The 24,508-nt window shown below is 32.4% G+C and overlaps 1 protein-coding gene and 1 pseudogene across 1 annotated transcript; one reads left to right on the top strand and one right to left on the bottom strand.

The window, feature by feature from the left end:
- Window positions 1-1,523: 1,523 nt before the first annotated feature.
- Window positions 1,524-7,536, top strand: LOC120194434 (annotated as a pseudogene).
- A 998-nt stretch (window positions 7,537-8,534) lies between these two features.
- Window positions 8,535-11,684, bottom strand: LOC120193968 (uncharacterized protein At1g32220, chloroplastic-like). Its single transcript, XM_039196377.1, has 10 exons — window positions 11,558-11,684; window positions 11,143-11,260; window positions 10,975-11,063; window positions 10,459-10,514; window positions 10,333-10,388; window positions 10,038-10,131; window positions 9,716-9,795; window positions 9,441-9,483; window positions 9,187-9,278; window positions 8,535-8,925 (listed from the first exon to the last, which is right to left on the bottom strand). Exons 1-10 carry the CDS (start codon window positions 11,602-11,604, stop codon window positions 8,746-8,748), a joined length of 855 nt encoding a protein of 284 aa, XP_039052308.1. The 5' UTR covers window positions 11,605-11,684; the 3' UTR covers window positions 8,535-8,745.
- Between the last annotated feature and the right edge of the window lie 12,824 nt (window positions 11,685-24,508).

Genomic DNA, 24,508 nt, shown 5'->3' with positions numbered 1-24,508 from the left:
ATGCCTATAATTTCAAATGTATGCATGCTCAAATCAGTGACATTTAAGTTATACAGTTAATAAAATATCTAAATATCAATAGTATTTTTTTTATTCACAAGAATAATAAAAGTCAAAACCTTCACATATATATATATATTGTTATCATCTAAACCGATTTGAGTGTTTATATATCAAATAAAATAAATTTACTATTTTAGTTCATTTCTCATCCAATCTAGTGAGTACTTAACTGTCTGATTTATTCCCTATCTTTACTAGTTAAAATAATATATCATAGAAGTCGTCGGCTCTGCATTCAGACCTTTTTTAGAAAGAAAGAAAGAAAGAAAGAATAATAATGCAAGTTGGGAGTTTGACGTCGGTATCATACTTCTCCGGTCGAAAGCAGCCATGAGCAAAATTTACCTGGAAAGGCAAGTGTGGAATTTGTTAGAAACTAAAGACAACTGCCATTTGCTGGTTATGTTATGCACATCAAGTGGCATGGTGAGGATGACGTGGCGTAATGGGTATTGGTCAGCGGTTTGTCACATTGGAGCCGCTGTCGTATGCTATTAGACAATTGTCTCCTATTTTCATTTTTTATAAGAAATTGGAAAAGCAGACTGAACTGCAAAGGAGAATACCGCTTAGTTTAGTTGGATAAAGTAGGAGCATTATCGCCTTTAATTAATGGCCTCAACACTAATTTAAAAACACTACATGTCTATCCAACAAACTTTTATCAACTAGTTGTATTCACTTCAAAATTTTCTATTTGGCCTTTTTTTCTTCAACCTTTCCACAGAGATAGTACCACAAGTAATTATGGTCTTGCTCGTCAAGGAATCTTAAACGTGATTAGAAGTATCTTTCACTCCCCTTAATTCGACTCATGATATCAATATCAATGCGTTCGTCTCTAAAGCATAAACTGTACCGTTCTCCTCTCGGTTTGTTTCACTACATCAATTTACCATTTTTTTTTTGAGTTAGTTTACCACTTTCTCTACATGCACATGTATTTATATTGGATTTTATTTAAAAATAAATAGATTTAACTATAATGTATAAACTAGATTGAATTATCATGGGACGACAGCACTCAGCACCAAGCAGCATCTTTGCGCGTCAATCTACACGCTGTCCCATCGCGTCACCTTGGCATGGTGGTAAAGGTTGTGCGGGGGAAAAGGAGCAATAAAAGCTCGCTTAATTTAAAAAAACGCCCCCTTCCTCTCTCTCTCTCTCTCTCTCTCCCCTGCCTATCTCTCAATTCTTCAAAGTTATTTATTTTCATGATTTTATTAATATATTTTTTGTCCCCTTATTTAGCAGGAAAAAGAACACACTTATAATCCACTACAACAATGACTACTTATAATCAGCTCTCAATCATTCACTTTTCTTCCCTTGAAGCAGAAGACATTTTTAATATATAACCTCTAAAAACAAAGGAGATGCAGCTAAGGTATACATATAAAATACTAGGGAGAGAATTATCTATTGTTATTGACCTCCGATCGCACATGGCTTCCCCCTTCCCTGCTACATTTTTGTTTTTCTTTCCAGACAAATGCTCCCCTCCCTCTCTCTTAAATTAACTCTGTCTGTTTTCCTTTTCTCTCTCCTCTCTTAGACTTAGCCGCTTCGACCTTTCTTCTCGAGGTTTTTGAATTAAAAAAACAGTTTCTGCTTAGCATTTGAAGGCTGTTGACGGAATATCTGAAGAGAAAAGGTGTTCCTCAGATCCACAGTGGAAAATGTTTTGAGTTTTTGGCTGCTATTGTCAGCCTTTTGCTTGTTCTTTCTCCTCGAGTTGCTGGTGGATGTGATTCAATCTCAAAGGTTAGCTTACTATTGTGTTTGTATGTGTTTTCTTAATCTTTGATTGATTGACTGATTCGGTTTCATAATAATAATAAAAACGGTTATTGTGTTTGTTCACTAAACTTTCTCCTATTTGTCGTTGGAACTGTTTTCGGTTGTTATGTTTGATGAATCTCCAGCTCCATTGTTTTGAAATCAGATTCGAATTTGACTTCCCTTATACTACTTGTTTGGAATGTGATAATTCAGCTGTTGTTAACGATCAATGGAAGTTTATGCTTTGAAGCCAAATTTAAGCTTCAGCGCTTCCTCTGATGAATTTGATTCCTTTCGCCTGAAAATTTGAAAGCCTTTTGCTTTCAACTTTTCAATATATGAACTATCAACTTCTGGAATTTATATGACTTCCACCGAATCAGGAAATTTTCTACAGTTTTTTCGGTCTCCAGTTGATGTTTTCCCCCATCGGTCAACATATCTATTCTATTCTATTTGTTTTCCGATGGTTTTTCTAGAATTGACAATTTTGTCTTTTCGACGAACTGCACATCTTTGTCAATTTGCTTTCAAATAAAATTTGATTTGAAACTAAATACTCAGGCTGGACAAATCTTAGAATCAATCTTTTTATGTCAAAGGCTAAACTTAGTATGGAAAGAGGACATTCCTGATATAAAATTCTCGTGCAGGATTTGCTCTGATTAAAAGATGCTCTATAGAGACATTGCAAAAGCCTACAAGGGAGTATTGAAGGGCAGCTTGGTTATCTATTGATGTTAATTTATGTTTTGAGCATTTCAATTCAAAAAGGTTGTAATTAAGTGATTTCAATGGTTTGTGAGATGGAAGCCGATCAAATCGAAGACATGGATGTCGAAGTCCTTTCTTCCATGTGGCCTGAAGACATAGGGCACGAAGCTGGAAAGCAGTTTAATGTAGAAAAGCCAAGAGGTGACCAAGATATGTTGGAGGAGGTAACAATTGTGGGCGAGCCAACTATAGTTGATTTCCAACATCTTATAGAGCTAACTAATTATACTAACAAGGGCTCGTCTCAGTTAGCATACCTTGTTAAACACTGGGAATATAAGCAAGCGAACGCTGTTCGTCTTCTTAGAGAAGAACTTGACAATTTAAGCAGGCAAAGGCAGGAATCTGAGCTTAAGAAATTAGAGATATTGGAGGAACATCGTTTCGAGGAGGAAAGGTATGGAGGAGATAAACGCTCGATTTCCATACTGGATGGAATTTATGATATATGGCAAGAAGTTCCTCGGAGAAAAAATAAAATTGTGGTTCCAAGTGAAAGAGTTGAAATTAATGCCGAGTATGATACTGTCATATACTGGAAACAGAGAGCCATGCATTTGGAGAAAATGTTGGAAACCAGCTTGCAGAGAGAGCAACTACTAAAGGAAAAGTTACAGGAAATCATAAAAAATCTGGAAAAGCAGTCCTCGCCAGTAGAAGAGTTGTCCCAGATTCTCAAAAGAGCAGATAATTTTTTACATTTTGTACTTCAAACTGCACCAGTTGTGTTTGGACATCAGGTAATCAACAAAGTTCTAGTGATAGAATATGCTACCTAATGTTAATTTAAAAGTTGTTAAATAGATTTTTTAGCAGAAGATATATCATCAAATAATTAATTCAAGTCAATTGTCCACATATTCTGAAGTATGATCTTTCAACTAATGAAACTTATTTTGATCAAATTCAGGATAAAGAGCTGCGTTATCGCTTTATTTATAACCATTTCCCAAGTTTGCAAGAGGAGGTAATTTATTGCAACAGAAGTTCTTATTCAAGGTTTGGTAATCTTTTGTTGAAGTGTTGGTCACTAGCATGGTTGCCCTCACATTAAAGTTTTTTGCTTCCTTTGTAACTCACCAGTCACCTCCCTCATCTTTTGCTGTCCTTTTATTTATGAAGTGGCATAAGATTTACCTGAAACTTAATTGGTTCTCCTTTCAGGACATTCTAGGAAAAACAGATGTGGAAATTTTTACTGGATCTGGCGTAAAGGAGTCTCAGGATTTTAAAAAGGAAGTGCTGGATAAAGGGTTACCTTCAAAAAGGGAAATCACGTTCGAGACAGAACTATTTGGGTCAAAGACATTTTTGATATATGTGGAACCTGTTTTTAGCAAGGCAGGGGAGACGATTGGTATAAATTATATGGGTATGGATATAACAGATCAGGTATATTCAGTTTGTTCATATTGGTTGTATAAGTTATTAATTGAGATGGAGAAAAATGGGCATTTATGTTTCTGATTGCACAATAGGTAAGGAAAAGAGAAAAGATGATAAAGGTTCGAGAGGAGATTGCAGTACAAAAGGCCAAGGAAACAGAACTCAACAGAACCATACATATAACAGGTTTTTTTTACTAGGGTGACCGCTAAATGTTTGTGAATTTCTCTTAAGCTATCCCTTTTTTAAAGAACTGAAGCAACTCTACTTTGCCTTCTTTTTACACATCCTCTAGAGGAGACAATGCGTGCAAAACAGATGTTGGCAACCATGTCTCATGAGATTAGATCTCCTCTATCTGGGGTTGTTAGCATAGCTGAGATCCTGGCCACAACGAAACTTGATCGAGAGCAGAGACAGTTGTTAAATGTCATGTTATCTTCAGGAGATTTGGTCCTTCAACTTATAAATGACATCCTTGATCTTTCCAAGGTTGAATCAGGTATGGATTTTAGCCCCTAAATTGCATGGAAAGCTCATACTCGTGACGTTTTCAATTTAAAACTTTGAATGTTGTTTTCTTAGAGCTGATTAGAAGTTGAACAGTGTACTACCATATATAGCAACAAGTATGAGAGATCTGGTCCAAAAATTACATCGTAATGCATGTTTAGAAAGTTGTATTTCTGTTTCAGATTCACAATCGCATCGTAATTTTTTTTGTCTGAAAATTTTATTCTCTCACTCAGGACAGGTTATTATTCTCGGATGTTGGAATTTCTAAATTTATCTTCTCCGTTTCATCAGGTGTCATGAAGTTGGAATCTACAAAATTCCGACCAAGAGAGGTGGTAAAGCATGTTCTCCAGACAGCTGCAGCATCATTGCAAAAGATTCTTACCTTGGAAGGAAATGTGGCAGATGATGTTCCTATTGAGGTGAGAGTCTTATGACACATTTCCATCGAGTATTATATTTAACATTAAAGTCCCTTTTTCACCATCCACATATTCAGGAGCTTTATTCACTGATTTCAGGTCATAGGAGATGTGCTAAGAATTCGACAAATTCTCACCAACTTGATCAGGTATGGAACTATGACAAGTCCCAATTTATGTATCAATTTTCCTATGAATTATCATGAAAACACTGTTTGTAATGGACAGGTTGCACTTGATAGCTTTAATATGGACCATATAACTGATTATTCTGAGAATTAAATGACATGTTCCTGCAACTGTAAAATCGTGTGTGTTTTGGATTTTGGAAATGAATGGCTCTAACAATTATGCGTAGAAGATATTTATGAATTATTTACTATTCATAACGTCCATTTCTCGCATGTTGAGTAAAACAACCTTTCTTCTTCAGCAATGCGATAAAATTTACACATGAAGGTAAGGTAGGAGTAAAACTCAACGTAGTTCCAGAGCCGCCTTTTGCAAAAGAAGCATCTCAGATTGTATCTGATGGATCCACTGCTAAGAAATCCACAACTAATGTAGCCAAAGAAGAGATATGTACATCATTGTCTCAAACAAGCAGTGATCAGAGAGGATATAATGGTAAGAAACACAAAGGTTCTTGCCAAAACCATTCACAAAGTGAACCTGGTACTTCATTAAGGAATGGAACAATAGATGCAATTGAGGAAGAAGAAGAATTACCTGAAACAACAGTGTGGATATGCTGTGACGTATATGACACTGGGATTGGAATACCAGGTACGCATGAATGTTTGTCTTTAATCATCTACATTATCACAAGAAATCTGAGATTTTGTTAGATATATAAGTTGATTCAGGATGGGGAAAACTAAATGAATTTTCCTATCTTTGTGTGACAGAAAATGCTTTACCCACACTCTTTAAGAAGTACATGCAAGTCAGTGCTGATCATGCCCGAAAGTATGGTGGAACAGGACTGGGGCTTGCAATATGTAAACAGCTGGTGAATTCTTCCTTCCATCAACAATGATGTTTTATTTGGTTTTGAAATTCCCCACTACAACTGATATAATAGCCTTCCCTCTTCTATGTTCTGGTTAATGAACCAGTTTAGCGGATCAGATAATTATGATATAAGTCCCAGTAGGTCTAATTTAAACTCGATATCGTAACAATCTATGTGTTTTGTGTAGGTTGAGCTAATGGGTGGCCGTCTTACAGTGTCTAGCCGGGTGCATTGTGGTTCTACATTTACATTTATCCTCCCTTACAAGGTTTCTCTATCATCTGATCATTCTGATGACCCTGATGATCTCTCAGATAGAGATGATCATGGTGCTATAAATGATGATGCAATGGCCGGTTTTTTCCAATTCCAGCCACATACTGGACCCAGCAGAACCCAAAAATTATTACCACATAATATCGGCTATGCAGGTTCACATAAACTTAATGGGTTGCCAGAGACTTGTTATTCATTCCCCACGAGTAATGGTCGAACAAAGGAAACGGATTTAGTTGAAGATGCTTGTTCTGTGGCTGAAGCGGTTGAGATATCATCCGTGCCTGAAAGTTCATTTAGTCATAGCCCAGACCGCGAAAACGGAGGTGCAATTTGCAGAGACAAGCATCATCAAAATGACGTAAATGCTGAGAACAAAGCTTCTACCAGAGATGTCTCAGGTTGCTCGGAGACGAGCAGAGATATGGATGTGAAAATGAAGATAAGTGAGCCTCAGCTACCGCCTAAGAGGCAGGAGAGATCTGACAGCAGTTCTCAGCCCATAATTAACAGCAGTCAAGGAGTACCAGATTCTATCTCAAAGCCTAAGATCCTACTGGTGGAAGATAACAAGATTAACGTAATGGTGACGAAGAACATGATGAAGCAGTTGGGCCACACAATAGATGTTGTGAACAATGGTGTCGAAGCTGTCCGTGCAGTTCAGTGTCACAGTTATGATCTCGTCCTGATGGTAATTCCTTCCCAGGCTTCCCTCCTGTATACATGAGTCTGGTTCTAAATCTGCTAAAGTTGTACCGTCCAAAAGATGAAATATCATACACAATTGAGTTCTGAAAGCTGCTAAATTATTTTCTCCCAGGATGTGTGCATGCCAGTCATGGATGGCCTTCAAGCAACGAGATTGATTCGTTCCTTCGAAGAAACCGGGTAACTGGGACGCAGCAGTAAAGGCAGGGATAGAACAAACTTTGCTCTCCGATTCATTTCAACCAGATTGTACGCCTCCAAAGCGTATCCCCATAATTGCAGTAAGTTCATCACTTTTACTGCCCTTGAATAATCAAGTTTAGCTCTTATTATCATAGAAGATAAGTCTCAAATTCATGCATACACTAATACAAAAAATGTCTGCATAAATGCAGATGACTGCAAATGCACTGTCGGAGAGTGCTGACGAGTGTTTTGCAAACGGCATGGACTCGTTTGTATCGAAGCCTGTAACTTTCCAAAAACTTAAAGAGTGTCTTGAACAATATTTTCCATGATGGATTCCTCCTTGTAAATTAACGCCATGTGTGTATAAAATGACAGTATGTTAGGAAAGTTTTGTCGATGTATCATCATCTTCTTCTCAGCCATTACCATCTCATTAATATAAGATTGTAAAGTTAAATGTCGTCTATGATTTTTTTCTGCAATGTCTAGATTATGCCTCTTGAATGAGTTATCAAAGCTATTCTTTACACTAAAAAATTAAGGCAAAATGCTTTTTTTTTTTACTTATATACATCGGTAAAATACACCATAAGTCAGTAAAAAAATAAACTCCGAACTCCAAATATTTGACCCTTACGTATATATATAAAGTTTTTTCGGCCTAGGGCAAACAAGTAAATTATTTGGGAAAAATAAAGCAAACAGAAATTTATTTTGGGATCTACGACATTTTCTACCGTGTTTATGAAACTCTCTCATCTCGACGTTACGAGTTCAATAAAAATATTTTTCATTTAAACCGTCACGTCGAGGTGACCAGTTTTAATAAAATATAATTTTCTTATTGAATTTTATCACATCGGAGTAAAAAATTTGAATAAAATATTTTTTATTAAAACTCATCACTCAATGACGAATTAGATATATGTACTAAGCTAATTATTAAATTGTTTGCTCAATTGGGCCAAATAACCTATTTATACGGGTGTTGTATTTTGTCTCGTTTATATACGTGTAACATTTAATATCTGTTATTATTAGTTTTGACTAAGTGATTAATTAATTAAATTCAAATTAGATTTACTGATTGACTACATTTTAAAAAAATTACTAACCCCGATCACTAATCGATTAATCAAACTGATTCAAATTGCGCACAACTGTCCTTACTATTCTATTAAAGAATGAAGGTACTGATTATTCAAAAATCAAACTTGAAACTATTATGGCTTTAAATTGATGATATTAGAACAAGTCTTGTGCACATTACTTCTTATTAATTATGTATCGAGTTAAAAGGAGGGAAACTGTGTTTCCTTTGTCTAACCATGAAACGTGCTTAATTCATAGGTTAAATCGACAGAAAGAACCAGCCTCTCTCTTCCAAGATTAGAAGATTCAGAAAAATTCAATCACTATAATAGAAGTCAATCCCTGACATATTTTATTGTATCAGTGAACTATTGACCTTGTTTTGTTCACTCTCTTAACGCAACGACCACCCACGAATTTACAATCAGCCACGTACACCTTTAACCTCTTGATACCGAGCTCTTTTCTTTTGAATAATAGGAAACAAACGCAAAACTCCCAAGTTCAACTAATAATCTATCTTGACATTTGCTGGCTAAATCGTCGTATCCCGTAGACATCAACGATGCCCGGTGGGAAAACAGGATCAGTTGCCGCTCTCACTGCAACCTTGGCGACAGCAGTAACATTAACTGGAGGAGTGAACAACGGACCAACCAGTGGTATCTGGTTCAATGGTTTTGCATGTTGGAGAACCTGCAGAGAAGGAAGAAACCTTAGCTTTATGACTTTTGAGACAGTTTCTTGAACAGCGACATTCAAGCTCAAGCTTACGACATGCCATCATTAAAGCTAACCTAGGCACATTTCGTTACACGTTGAATGCTGATTACTTTCACTAACTCCTTAAAAACTAGGATGCATCATTGGAGTCGATTATTTTGCAGTTTTAGGTCAGGTTATAGATCAAATGAAGACAACAGACAAAAGAAAAAGAGTTAGAATATATGCATTTACCATTTCTAGAGGTGAACCAATAACACCTAGAGGTAACTTTATGCTTCCAACACTGCGAGTCCCATGAATAAAGCCAGGCCTCAAAATCACTCCTGCAATATGAAATGGAAATTCTTAAGTGATGCAGAGAACCATAACACTACCAGATGGTGATAATTTCATATGATATTACTAGAATACAATCCAAATTAAAATTTACAAGAGCTTATCATAGCAATAAGTGAATAAGAAGCAATGTAAATCAGGAAACCGACCTCCATATGGAAATTTAGTAAGCAACTCTGTCTCTGCAGCTCTCTGTTTGCCAAAACGAGACAAGAACAAGAAATCTCCATATCAGAGAGAAGATAATAAGCACAAAACTTCTTGAGCCATTATCACATTACTTGTCAAAATAAAATTTTCAGCGAATGTGCTAACCTACCACATCTTGAGCAGAAAGCTAAGAATAAAACCCGCCAACTAGTACATAAAATACACGCCTGAACAAATGGCAATTAGGAACCATGAGCAAAAGAGAAACGCGTACCTTCCCCTCATAATATCCTTTCAGGAAATAGTTTGCCAAGCCAAAATCAGCAGCTGAGATATAAACGAACCTTTTCACGCCTGTAAACAACATATAAAGGGTCAACCCAACAGAAACAAGGCTAGGTCCACGATCTTGTGGCAAACGCCTAGAGGAAAAATAAAATGAAAAGCGCAAAGAATTAAAAAAACTGAAACACTTCGAAGTTTTTTCTATTTTCCCCCTTTCTCTTTTCTTTTTCCGGAAAGGATGAAGTTTGTCATAAAAGGAGACAAATCAGCTTTCCCTATATAGACACATCACAGATCAATGATTCATATACCTTTCTCCGCAGCAGCTCTGATAGCATTGATATTTGCAGTCCCATTAATCTTATACATATATGAATTAGACCCAAAACCGCCAATGCAAGAGATCTAGAAAAGATGAAGTTAATTAGCAGGAAAAAGAATATCAAAGAAGAGAGTAAGATCCAAATTGAATTGTAAGCAAACAAGGATATTTTAATATGAATGCCAGAATTAAATTATGGAACCATTGTGTATGGCGTGAAAGTAAAGGTAGCTCAGATTGATTTTTGGATGTTAATTCATCTGCAGAATCAAAGGACTACATACAACAGATGTAACTCCTTCAAGAGCTTCCTTCCACGATTCGGACGATAGAAGGCTCCCTGAACAGAATTAACATGTTAGATACGTCACAGCATGCAACTAATAACATCTAGCAAAGTGAATAGAAACCTTTATGCCATGTTACATCCTTAGCCCAAGAGTCATGTAAAGATGATCCGCCTGACCTAATCGAAAGAAAATCAAACTAATGAATTGAAGCAATACAAGTAATTGATGAAAATGGAAAAACGGGAGAGAGCACAGCAGATCGAGTTGAGCTTATTTGCAACAAGCAAAGGAAATATAAGGGGCAAAATAAATAAGCAACATTTGTATTATAGATCATATAACAACAGAAAGCACCTAGATGAATATTTCCAGCTAAAGTGTACAAAGTTAAAGGACTGGTCACTTTCTAAAATAAATTGAAAATTCAAGTTTTAAAACAAATTGAGCAACAATTAAAATTTTTATTGATCTACATTTTGCAAGATAAAATAGTTGTAAGCACCATAGTTCAAGTGCTCCATTACTGAAGCAGACCCACATGAGAAATAAACATTATTTCAAATAAATTTAACGTACTATAAAGGATTTCTGGGGAAAGGTCATTTTTAGCAGGAACTTTTAAGAAAATTGAAATACCTGCTGAGGCTGGCGACACTCAGACCACGATTCAAAGCTTCCCTGCAGATATGAGAGCCAACAAATCCATTTCCACCCAACACAAGCAACTGAAATGAAACAATACATAATAATAAAATAAAATGAAGCCAACATTACAAAATTAACAGTCTAAGTTGTAACTAGCACCTTCTCAGAAGGAGGAGGAGGTACATTTACAGTCACTGCTTCTTCAACTTTAAAAGGTTCATTAACCTTGTTTGACTCAGTTGAAAGAAATCTCCCATTCTTGTTCCCAGCCATTACACTGAATAATTACAAAGGAGAAGGTCCAAAAAATAAATTACTCAATCCATATATAGCAACAACAATAGAAAATAAATTTAACATTTTCATCTCCACAGAACAAAATCAAACCTAACATTATAGCCTGATCAGAGGAATTCGAATTTCCAAAAATGGAAAAACAGAAAATACAGAATAATCTATAGTTTGTAACATTTTATGAAGGATCGAATTCCAGTATCTAGTAGAACAATCTAACCGTAAAAATATAAAAATGAAAACACGAATCAATGAAGCAGAAGAGAGAATACGAACTTACTAGATTCTAGAGAGTGAGAGTCTGGAATGAATCAACCGTGAAGCCATGGAGCTTATTCCAAAACACTGCTCGCTTTCCTTTGTCGATTGGGATTTTCTGAAAGTTCGATTCACAAATCGGAGGTAAAAGTCTCTCTCATAACTCAGGCTGGCACGAGAAGGGAGTACACATGGCGCGTAATGGCAACGACAGTAGGGTAATATATGTGGCTCGTTTTTAGCCTGTAGAAAATATTTTCTTAACAAAATAGGGTTAGCTTCGGTATTATTCTTGGACCGACCCTAAAACAGACCATGTATAGGAAAATGAACGAGGAAAAAATAGTGTTCTTTTTCGGATAAAATACTTTATAGTCATTTATCTATAATTTTATCATTAGTTTAAAATGATTATAAAATAATATTTGTTTAGATTTATTTAATCAATTGAATTATGGACGTACACACGTCCTGCAGATAGCTAGTTAAATCCGGAACCTCTAAAGAGAACACTTCATTTTATCACTAGATCGTTTAATAGATTTATCACTTATTTATAATAAATGATCTTTAGTCGTTTAACATTAAAAATTATAAAATATTCATGAAATTAATCAAATCGTTATAAAAGGGTCATTAACTTCTATTCAACCAATACAAAATGATCACTAAATTTTATCAAATCTTACAAAATAGTCCTTAAATCTATTTAAATTTTACGTTTATAAATTATAATAATATTACAATGATCATTTTACAACATTCAATAATTTTACTTATTCCTTTGTAAACTTAAAATTTTAATAATCAAAATAACTATTTAAATATAATATAGGGATATCAGATGTATTACGTCCATTTTTGAACTCAACTAATGGGCCTCAATCCCAACACTTCACAGTACATTATGGAACATTTGTGTGCGTGAAGATGTGTCACTCACGTACGAAAAAGTCTAATTTGAGATATTTTTTTTGGGCAACCAATTTGAGATAGTTGCAATTCAAGGCAGTGGCACATTTAGGAGATTATAATTATAAAGTTCCAGGTTGTCCGGTAAATGTATGAAAGACGTGTATAAACTATAAACAGAAACCTGAAGTGGCCTACCACTGTACGTCGGTAAAAGCATGATAGAGACACAAGCCGCTGCAGGTAGCAGGGTGGTGAGCATAAGAATCGAGTGCTTCATGCCTATACACATGTCGATGCAAACTAAATTTAACAAATTAGAGTGACAAAGAATAAAGAATTGTGCAACCATTATTATGTCATTTCCTTTCAATCGATTCTCTTATGTCATAAAGTCGGTCCTTTAATTTTACTTGAACCTCCCATGAAAGCGACAGATATAATAGACACACCTCAGGTAATTTGATTATATTTTGATTATAAATTAATTGTTTTTCTAAAATTATAAATTAGTCTCTCAATAAAAAATATTACAAACGTAAATAGATAATAAGCAATTAACGTAATAATAATCTCAAAACTTATTAATTTATAATTTTATAACAATAGTTTAATCTCAAAACTTATGCATCATAATTTAGAATAATTAATAATCTTATGTAAAAAAATTATTAATTTAATATCTATTTTTTTTTTACAAAAAAAGTTTAGATTAGGGTGGCTCTCCCAGTCAAGGGTCGGGGTATACCTAATTCAATTGAGATTTACATAGAAATTTACATATTGTCCACCAAGAATGACGGTGGTAGTATTCAAACTTGATCTTACAAGCTCAAATTCCTAATATTATATTACATGTCTTACAGTTATCCAACTACTACTTCGATCTGGTTGACTTGTTTCGTTTTAAAGTACCGTAAAAAACTATTAAATTGATAAGATTTGTAAATATGGAGTACGGTTAAATTTATTGAATTATTATGAACTAGGATCAAATTAAAAGAACGTATTAATTTTAGAAATTAAAATTGTTATTATATCACGTCACATTAGATTTTTGTTTCAAATTTAACAACATAGTATCCCGTTTATGACAATATTTTAATTGAATGATTAAATTATGTACTTTTCTAAAATATATCCATTTATAACTTAAGTAATAATTAAGTGATCCATGTTACCTTTCTTTCTTTCCTTCTATTGTGTGTTGTGACAAAAGATTCCAACAAGCCTAAAGTCTAAGTTTAATAGATTAGTTTGGACGCTAACCTTCGATTGGAATTAGTGAATTAATGCATATGGCCCAATACAAAGTGCCCCATCCACTACTTTACTCGTTATCTAATATAATAATAAACTATATTTAACGTCAAACAAATCCCTAATTTTTTTTAATGTTTTCAATGAGTACTTCATTAGTACATGTCTTATCATGCTAATCGCTCGATGACACCAAAACGAGATGTGCTGGTTTAAGCATCGGAACCTCATAAAGCAGTTGACGATGTTCGTGTGAATTATTATAATTCTAAAATTTTGTATATTAATAATAAGATATCACATATAATAAAGATTTAAATATAACTTACGTGTATAGTGTTAAGAGTAATTTCATGCTTATCATGTAATATATTACATGGTATGATGTATAGATATATGATAGTCATATATTGTATTTGTAACTGTCATTAACCTTTTCTAAACCAGTGGTAAAACCATTAAATATAATTGAGAATATCATGAATTCGTGATCTAAAGATAACAGAAGATTTTGGTTAATAAAGGGAGAGGGGCTATAAGTACAAAAGTGGAATCTGATTATATTCACTCAATCAAGAATAATATAAAAATATAATGGGCATTTTTCATGCTCAAGTGGCTTAGGATGAACAGAAACGAATAATAATTGATTAAGCAATTACAAGTAAAAAAACAAAGCATGAAAATAGTGCAAGACAAGTAGAAAGGAAGAGAATTTTTTTAATGTAAATAATATAATTAAGGCTTAATGCCCAAACTATATATTTTCTGTCAAATAAGTGTCTACATTTTTTTACCTATCCCAGTGTCTAATTTTACAAACGTTAGCATTTAGGTGCCCGGGCCATTAACAGTGTTAGTTTTTCTCGTTAAGTGACATGTGTCACAATCTGATAATTTTAAATTTATTTTTTTAAAATATTAAAAATATTATTATATTTAAAAAAAAACAAATTTTCTTATATTATAAAACAACCCAAAATCCAAATCTTAACTTTAATCAGTCGCCGACGTACTCATTGTCATCATCTTAGTTATATGTCGTCGTAGTTGTTGCTGATTCACCATCGAAAGCGCGTGAGATCGTGATTTTGATCCCAAGGTTTGCAGGATTTAAAACGTTGATTTGTAGTCGATCGGTCGTCAACCTGTCACAATTTCATAGGGGTTTTTGTAACACCCATAACACGTATATGTCTCAAGATACGAGTTAAAGATGTTACAGCAACATTACAGACATTCATTGATCATAAATGCTTAAAATTTTGTTTCTTTTCAAAAACCTTCATTTTTCAACTTTAAACTATTTCATTAATAATGTAAAATCATAAAATAATATTTAATCATTCAAAAACTATCCAGTTTTAGGCAACAATTAGGCAATTTAGTGTTGTTTCACAAACTATTTAAAACTGCCTAAATATTGCTTAATTTAAAAATAATTTTAATATATGTTAAACATAAACTCGGATATAACTAAGCTAGCTAAATAAAATGGTCCTAGTTACTATTACAGGCCATTTAAAATAAAACTGATAAAAACAAATTGACTAATACGATATTCATGCCACTAAAAAGTCAGAGATAATATGTCTTATTAATACTGATATTAGGTATGATTTACTGAAAAGATGCTCAAGAGGCTCCTCACTTCACGTTCCTTTCCTATCTAAACCTACGCATAAAAATTAACACGTGCTAAGTAAAACTTAGTGAGGCGGTAACATAGCTAATGTGATATAAAACATAAATTTTATAAAGTATTATAACATAAAACTGTAGTTTAAATAAAAACATTTAAACTTTCAAATCGAGCTATTAAAGTTGATTTCCTCTTGAAAACCTGAAAATCATTATCTTGTGATTTTATCAAAAAACATGTAACTCAACATCAAATATCATAAACAATTCATATTCTTTTCATTCGTACATATTTCAGAACGTTCATTTCATTTTGATATTCTTTTCTTTCATATACTTGTCATAATTTTCATATTTACTTTTATAGCTCAATATATATATAAGAGAATACAAGGTACGTGAGTTGAACATAAGGTGCGCACTAGGCACTTCATTGTGCCAATCGTAATAATCATCATAAGATGCATTCCAAGTGCAAATCATAACATATGTGCCAACGGTGCAATACGTAATGAACACGGATGTACCTACTTGTCTTAACTTGAAATTGACTCTACTTCTTGCCATGCAATGTGTACCTACGACTCTCAATACAACATACAATGGGTTTTAGTATAATAACATATTCATTTAATAATCAACATTTTCAAATGAGAGCATTTCAACTTATCATGATAAAATCATACATTGAGCATTTCATACCCTAAACCATGGTAAAACTTTTAAATAAATATTATGGAAATAATTCACATTTTAAATTAGAAAACATACGTTAAAATAATACGGCGTTTACTTATTACAAGTTGTCCTAAATCATATTAATTAAATAAACTAATTGCACTCACTTTGACACTTTACTTATAAATTCACTAAGCTTTACTACAACATTTATCAAAATTCCATACTCGGACAGTTTGCACTACATTCAAAGAAGTATTATTATGTATTAATCTACATATTTAAAAATTATTATGTTTATACCAATAGAAAAACTTGAGTAAGAATCTAACCATATAAGACACTTCTTCTAGTTCAATTTATACAATTTATACCAAATTTTCAAAGTTGACTTACAGAAACTATTTTGAGCAGAATTTGTTGTCCTGTTTTCAGACCAATCCTCGATTAAAATTTCGTATAATTTTATATACTTCTCGAAAATAGTATATGTTTGTTTTGAACAAAACTTGACTGATATACGAATCCAACGGCATAGAGATCATCCTCTAATCACTTATGTATAATTTATAGTGATTTTCTAAACTTCAAATCATAATTTCTATGCAGCTTTCCTTAATTAACATATTTAGCTTATTCCATAATTCTATTAACTTAAAATGAATATTTATACATGAATCACAAATTTTATAATATTTAGGAATCACTTCTTACCATAGTACCTCTGTCATTGGTTCATCACAAGCCAATGTTCGTTCAATAACATAAAAACAAATTAAATATGCACTCACATTTGCCTCGCTATCGAACATTTTCCATGATAGTCTTCTCAATCCCGCATTTTTTCCCTTCCCTTTAGAGTTACTAGGATCACTAGATTTATCGTGATCTGACAATGTCATATAATAACATAAAATATTCAAACTATATATCAGTATTGAACTAACATAATCTAAGCTTAAATATAAAATTCGATAAATATAAATTTGATACTTAAATCGGTAAAGAACTAGATCATATTCTCCATTAAAATTTCAAACTTCTTAAAAATGCTAATTCGATTCCATAAACATTTATTTTCATCGTCCATCCTTCACCTTTTGCCAATTCACAATCGAGTCACAATTTATGAATTATTTTTAGAATTCATATCTACTTTTCAATTTAATTCATAATGGCCCTTCACCATTATGAGCATTTTCACATAATTTACTAAAATTTCCAGCACCTTGATATACTAAATTCAATACCTTAACATTTAAAAGCTTGCAATTTCATCCTCTATTTTCTTAGACTTTTCGAATTCAACCATCTATTTGAACAACTTGCAATTTGATCCCAAACTAATATTTAAACTCTAAAAATCAGCATGCTAACAAATTTTCCAGCATTGTAATTTTTTTAACAAAATAATACCATCACTTTTAAAAATTCACAATTAAGTCCCAACTATTGAGACTATTTGATTTCCATCACCATAGTTACCAAATTTGTACTTTGACCCTTGATCATTAACTAACTTAAATTCAGAATTGAAAACCTCAATACACATTATGCAATAATGTCCACAATTCCAAATTGATCTCCAGAGCACATAGAACACTTTCGATATCAATTCTAGACTATAGGAAATTTTTCAATATTTCCCCCCTAATTTCCCCCCTGTGCTCGAACCTACATAGTGCATTTGAGCTTGATTTCCATCCAATTTCAAGCATGAATTCAACTTTCTTACATCAAATTCATGCTATTCTAACCATCACAACATCAAATTAAACCAAAATCAACAAATTTCATAAAACCCTAGACATTGCCGAAACACTATACGGCTCTACTCATTATTTTAATCAACACACATGCCTTAGAATTATTCTACAACTTCAATAACGTAAAAATCCTTCATCAATTCTTCAAAATCCATAAACCCTACATAAACCCTCATTTTTTAATCTCATAAAATAGGTATGTTCACCATGTAATATTTATACCAAATGATAGAGAATTTCATGTAGATTAATTATCTATCTAATAGTTTAATTCAAAATCAGTGTATAGCTTTAAAATCTCACTGTGGTGGTGACGGAGCTCACGAAAACTTGAAATGGCTGAAAATTTTCTTTATTTTTCTAGTAATTTGTGGATTAAAACACTTGATTTAATCTAATATAAATGAATTTTAAATTCATTTAAAGAGAAATTCCAAAAATACCATTCATGAAACTTGATAATTACAATATGCCATTGCAATATATTCCATTAAAATATTACTTAGTCAAAGATGAACCAATTTGACTTTGAATTTCTACTTTGGCCTTGCAATTTTCAAAAATTGCATTTTAGTCCACTAAATTTCCATTGTTCGGCCAAATCTAAAAAATTAACTTCGATTCCATTGATCCATACTAAATTTCATTGATTTAAAATATGAAAATAACATTTCCAACCTTTATCTAACATACTTCAAAATTTCTTGAAATTTTGATTCGATCTGATTATCCGATTTCTATATCGAACTTTATCGCTTTATAGCTTTTAATACAAATATCGTACAAAAAATATAATTTCCACGAAAATTCTTATTTTAAGACAAATGGTTCATTTAAGGGCTAAAATATATAATTTTTCAAAATTAACATTTTTGGTCCCTAAACTTTTATAATATTTATACTTTAGCCACCAAACTTTTAAAAACTACATTTTAGTCACTAACCGAAATTTGGGGTATTACAGTTTTGGTCTCCGGGGGGAGGAGGTGAGGTCGGGTGGAGCTTTTTCGACAGCAAAGGGCTACGGTTGGCGTGGATTTAGGGGTTGAAATGAAAGTTTTTAAAGTTTAAGGGTTATTTCAAAATTTGTGTTCTTCTTAAAATATATATATAATTTTATTTTTTTAATTTTATATAAATTTTTTAAAATTATCAGGTTGTGACATGTGTCACTTAACGAGAAAACCAATGTCGTTAACGGTCCGAACTCCTAAAGTACTAACGTTTATAACGTTAGGCACCTGGATGAGAAAAAAAATATAAAAGGCACTTATTTGGTAATTAATTACAGATGTAAAGGACATATATATATATTCAGAAGAAAGGTAAGGAAAATAATTGAGGAACAGTCGCTCACGATTAATGAAGGGACCCATAGGTTCAAGTGCGGTGGCTGGCTCCTTGTCGGTCAGTCGCTGTACGGAATATTTATTGGATGATTAGCTATGAATTCATTTCCATCCAACAAGGGAAATTAGGTGAGGGCAAGTGAAATGCGCCAAAGCCCTAGAGCAATTAAACCTGCCAGGCGGATAGGGTGGCAGACAAAGCATAAAGTGTTCCATGGTGGTGGTGTTGGATGGAACTACTCTACCTTCGTGGGGTCTTCAACTATTTCATAGTACACTCAACAATAGAAGTAAAATTGTATGTTAAAGGATAAACTTCTATGATTTTAGGAGATGCATTTTTTAAATTATAGGGAAAAAATATTTTTTTAATCAAAAATATATAAAAAATCTAAAATATACAATAATTTTAAATTTTGAGAGATACAATTATCCCATCAGTTCCTTCGATCCATCTATGAGTGCACCTTATAAAAAAATAGATAATCACAATTAAAAGAAATTGAATAATGCACTTTTGTTTGTAATATCTAATTTATAATAAAAAGAATGAATACATATATCTTATATTTGTTGATTTATAACATTGTACAAAGAACTAAACTACAACAAGTTTTCCTAATTAACTTTACTGATTCTATAACAATTTTTTTATTAAATTAAGGTGAACTAACTTTATTTATTTATTTAACTTGTTTTATGCTGTTGTGATTGTATTTCAATTAGGGACTGTGTTAGGGCAGAAAATGAGTTGGATTTTGTTTTCTAACTCGATTTAATGTGCTTTTAAATTAATTTGACTTCAACTGATTTCAAACAAAATTTTAAAATGAACATCATAAGTGAAAATAACAACTAACAAAAAAATTAGATTTTAGAGTGAACACATTTTCATCTTGAAAAGCATATATATTCGTAACTAAAAGTACGAATGCTAAAATAAAAAATTAATATTTTAGTAAATATATTAAATATTTTATGTATAATAATAATACTTTGTTAATATTTTATAATGAATCAAAAATAAATTATTGTTAAAATCAACCCTAACTTCAAAAAAATTGAAAAAATAATTAAAATGGTCAATCTATTAAATCAAATCTAGACAAAAATTCAATAGATCAGATTTTTTTTTAATCCCTAACGCCAACATCTCCAACATCCTCTTTATCCTCTACTATTTCTTGGGTCCCATCGTGACTCATCTTCCACCTGATCAGTTCCCTATTTTTTGCTTAATAGATCCTTCTATCTAGTGTTATCATGCCAAGTTTAATATGGCATTTTACCATAACTAGATTTACATTTGCTTAATTTGGGGGAACTTAATTCTGATCAGACCCCCCACTAACTCCAATATGTATAATTTTGAGCATTAATTTTTTTTATAGAAACCACTAATTTGATTCAAAATAAAAAATATCTTAAATCACAATAAATATTTATAAGCATAATCGTAAATTAAACACACGATTAATATAATTCCCTATAATTATTGAAACAAAACTAGTAATTTAAAATCACATGGGACTTATACAATAAAATATTAAAATCTAACCAATAAACTCAAATAAAGATAGAGCCTAGCAGATCTGATCCAATGGGTAAACGAATCACAAAAGGAGATCAAACTACTGAAAGACCATTGACAAATCACAAATCAAACTCGAGCGACGTGAAAATATATCCACAAATACATAATAAGTATCCAAATCCAATTCGAGGTCTAAAGCAGAGAAAATCAACAATATAACAAATAAGTGACATCTTGATCAGTCATGAAGATATTAAATCAACCCTTAAAAGGATAAATAAAAACAACAATCAAACGAGAAAGTAAAAGAAAAAACACTATAATGACAAATGAAAATGTGTCATACAAGAACACTTATTGAAAATTAAAAAATAAAATAAAGATGTGATATAAAAAAATAAATGACAATAAAAAATACTGATAGTTGACATTTAACAATTAATATTAAAATTAACATCGTCATCATTAAAAAAAGATTTAAAAAGAAAAGAGATGAATGATGTCCCAATAAAAGACAATTAAGAAGAAAAAATATACATTTTTATATGATTTTGATTGACGTTGAACTTCAAATCATAATTCCCAAACAAAATTCATTTTGAGCATTAATTTATTGAATTGGTTTTTATGTTCTCATATGCTGGTTTATATATATTCAATAAATCAAGTTGTGGTTGACATAGCGATTTAGAGTTTTTTTAATAGATATTATTTTATATATATTTTAGATTTATCAGAAAAAATTATAGTTGACATCTTAGGGTTTAATATAAATATAGGAATTTTTTTATTTCTATTAATTATGATTTGAATTTTATTTAATTTGATCAAAACATTTAGGATATTATCTATTTAGTGAAAAAAATTAAAAAAGAAATAACGATTAAAAAATTACAATAAAAAAAGTAAAATTATCTATTTAGGCTACTATCTATTTAATTTAGTTATATTTTACATTTTATGATGTCAGTATTATAGTAATTTGTTCATTGGTTTTATTATCCATACTTCAATCAAAGTTCAATGATGCCAAATGATGAAGAGAGAGGAAAAGACTTAATACTGCCAAATAATGGCCTGGAAATGAATAAATGGGGATGCTTCCTGTATTTGATTTTTATAATATAATTGTATTATATTTATTGCGTGCAAGAATAGTTTCCAGGTTCCACCGTAGCCTTGCTAAGGGCAAGGAAAGGAAAAATTGGGAAGACTTGATCAATATAACTAATGTACGGATATGACAACTAGGAATTTGAAGGGGACGCTCATTACCATAATTTATGTTGTTGGGGAACTTTCATCAGGACAACGACCCCATCAATTTGTCAATTATTTACCACTACCACCGTAGTTGAAGCTGAAGCTGAAAGGCAATATAGCTGACTGATCAAATATCTTACCTGTAAAATGTGAATAACTCAGTGGTGGCTGTGATGTCAATAAATGCTAGTCAATGCAAAATCACTCTCAGAATGATGAGTTGGTCCAACTAGATTTCACGGGTGAACCTATTTCCTGTGAGTCACCCAACTAAATTTCGTTCATTTAATGTCCAGGCCGACTCATTATTCTTCCTGGTGATGCGTAGGTTGGACTCAATAATTCGGTTTCAAACTTTCCCCTTGCCGAAACCTCATTTGATCATACCAAATGTTGTTTGACTTTTGAAGGGAAATATGGTCTTTGCACTCAACTGTTCACATGTCATTGACCTTTTTTTAAAACCATGCATGCCAACGCATACTTTGGCATTGACATATCGTGTGGTGAATATATAATTTTCAATTTTAAGAAAACACCTGACCCTTTTTTGCCCATCAAGAAACTTAGCATTTGGAGTCCTATAATTGAGTTTGACCATGGAGATGAAGACACGATAAGATTAAATGATGACCATGGAGATGAAGACACGATGAGATTAAATGATGACCATGGAGATGAAGACACGATGAGATTAAATGACAAAGCTGTTAATCACGAAATGAATGGAAAGCCACAATACATTCATGGCATCCTAATATTGCCACCCACTTTCCCCACAAAGCTATTGCTCTCATCGTTTATCCTTTTATTATTTGATTAAATGATTGTGGATTGTGGTTGATCTCAGCAATTTGGATTTAATGCCCCTAAAATATTGTATGGACCCCCCCAATTATAGACGAAAGATCCGAGTGCCTCCGTCCCTCTTGTAATAACTGGCACAGTGGATTAATTCAACACTCCTCTCCAATCATATTAAGTTTTCAAACACGAATCAACTTATCTCAATGGTTAAAGAAATAATTATTGTTTCTAGAGGTAACGAGTTCGAATATCAACAGCTGCAGAATGATACAATGGTCATTATTAAATGATTGAGAATATTTAAAAGATATACTACTTTATAACAACTTAGTTTAATAAAAAAAATGTTAAGTATTCAAAGTGAATACCACTACGATCAATTTTCTCTATAAACGCAAAAAATAATAGATTGTCAAGACACCGCACTGACGTTATAACACTATGCCTTTCGATGATGACATGATGTTTAATTAATCATCATTTGTTTAAATTCTACGATGATTATTATAATAATATATATTCAAATGATAATATCTTTATTCAATCAGTATTTAATTAATTAAACATAGAGTTTTGCATTTAATATTCCTTTTAATTAAACCTTTGTAATCTAAACATTTTTTTTGTGATGTAGTTTGACAATTTGGCATGATAAAAGGAAGGTCAATTTACAGATCACAATCTTCCCGAGTATTATGGTTAGCGTCATCAGCAAACAAGTCAATATGCTGCTAGGGATCCACACTAAAATTATATATTGGGGTTAAAGAATATTGTTTCACAATCAAGCACAATGAATCAATTTCCCATTCTATGTCAAGTAACAACAACATCATCGGATTATGTCCAAATCGATTAATTTTTGATTCCATAATAACAACAGGAGCATGAGATTCGTCACTTTGATCTTATTTACGTCAACTCATGTTGAGTTGCACATGAAGCATCAATGCCTTTTGGATTAACGTTAATCTACCTTCAATAGTGAATTTTGGTGGGGTTTAGTATGAAGAAATTGAGATTTGCATTTTTCAAAATAGAATATATACATTAGTTATATAGTTTTTTTTATAATTTCAATAAATCATAAAACGATACATACAAGTGCCGTGTCAACATATGTCATCTCCATTTAAATTAAACAACCTGATTAAATTTATATATAAAATAAATATTTTCGTAAATTCAATCAACGATGAATTGTTGTATTATTATTTTTATTAAATTATTAGATTTTTTTTTGTCGTTTAAAAGTCGAAAATGGGCACCTTTAAAGATTTGAAATGAAATAATAGAATCAGCATCTACCAACTTTAAAATCAGGTTAGTTATAAGGAACTTCTTTCAGCTTAGTGTACTGTTTTTAAAATCGTAATGGCCAATACAAATTTATCCATGGAAAATGCCAATGCCTAATATGCTTATACTCCCATGACACATAGCCGCCATTGGTGGCTCGTCGGGACCCACACCAGCACTGTGGATCCAATTCTCCTTAGCCTTCGGGCCCGACCACAAACGCACCATGGTCCATTAGGGTCTCTACCCGGATGCAGCGGAGCCAACATCACAGCGCACCCTGGTCCCTACCATCGTTATTAGAGTGGGTGAAAAACAACATATAAACGGGGCCAAGCCCGTGACCCAAACCTAATCAAAAGCAGATTTATTTTTATAAAGAAATTAATTTAATTTAATTTAATTTAATTTAATTTTTGATTTCCCTCAGTTTCCCCACTTATAAATAGCAGTCGTCGCCTTCT

This window comes from Hibiscus syriacus, unplaced genomic scaffold, assembly GCF_006381635.1.
Source record: "Hibiscus syriacus cultivar Baekdansim isolate YM2019G1 unplaced genomic scaffold, ASM638163v2 tig00116997_pilon, whole genome shotgun sequence".
In the NCBI taxonomy this organism is placed as follows: domain Eukaryota; kingdom Viridiplantae; phylum Streptophyta; class Magnoliopsida; order Malvales; family Malvaceae; genus Hibiscus; species Hibiscus syriacus.
Note: the sequence above shows the minus strand (reverse complement) of the source record. Positions and strands in the feature narration are given on the sequence as shown.

Coding starts and splice junctions, on each gene's coding strand:
- LOC120193968 (XM_039196377.1), bottom strand. CDS start 11,604: ATGGCTTCACGGTTGATTCATTCCAGACTCTCACTCTCTAGAATCTA. Junction 10,132..10,332: donor TTGAAGGAGTTACATCTGTT/GTATGTAGTCCT, acceptor CATCTTTTCTAG/ATCTCTTGCATTGGCGGTTT. Junction 9,484..9,715: donor AAGGATATTATGAGGGGAAG/GTACGCGTTTCT, acceptor TTTGGCAAACAG/AGAGCTGCAGAGACAGAGTT.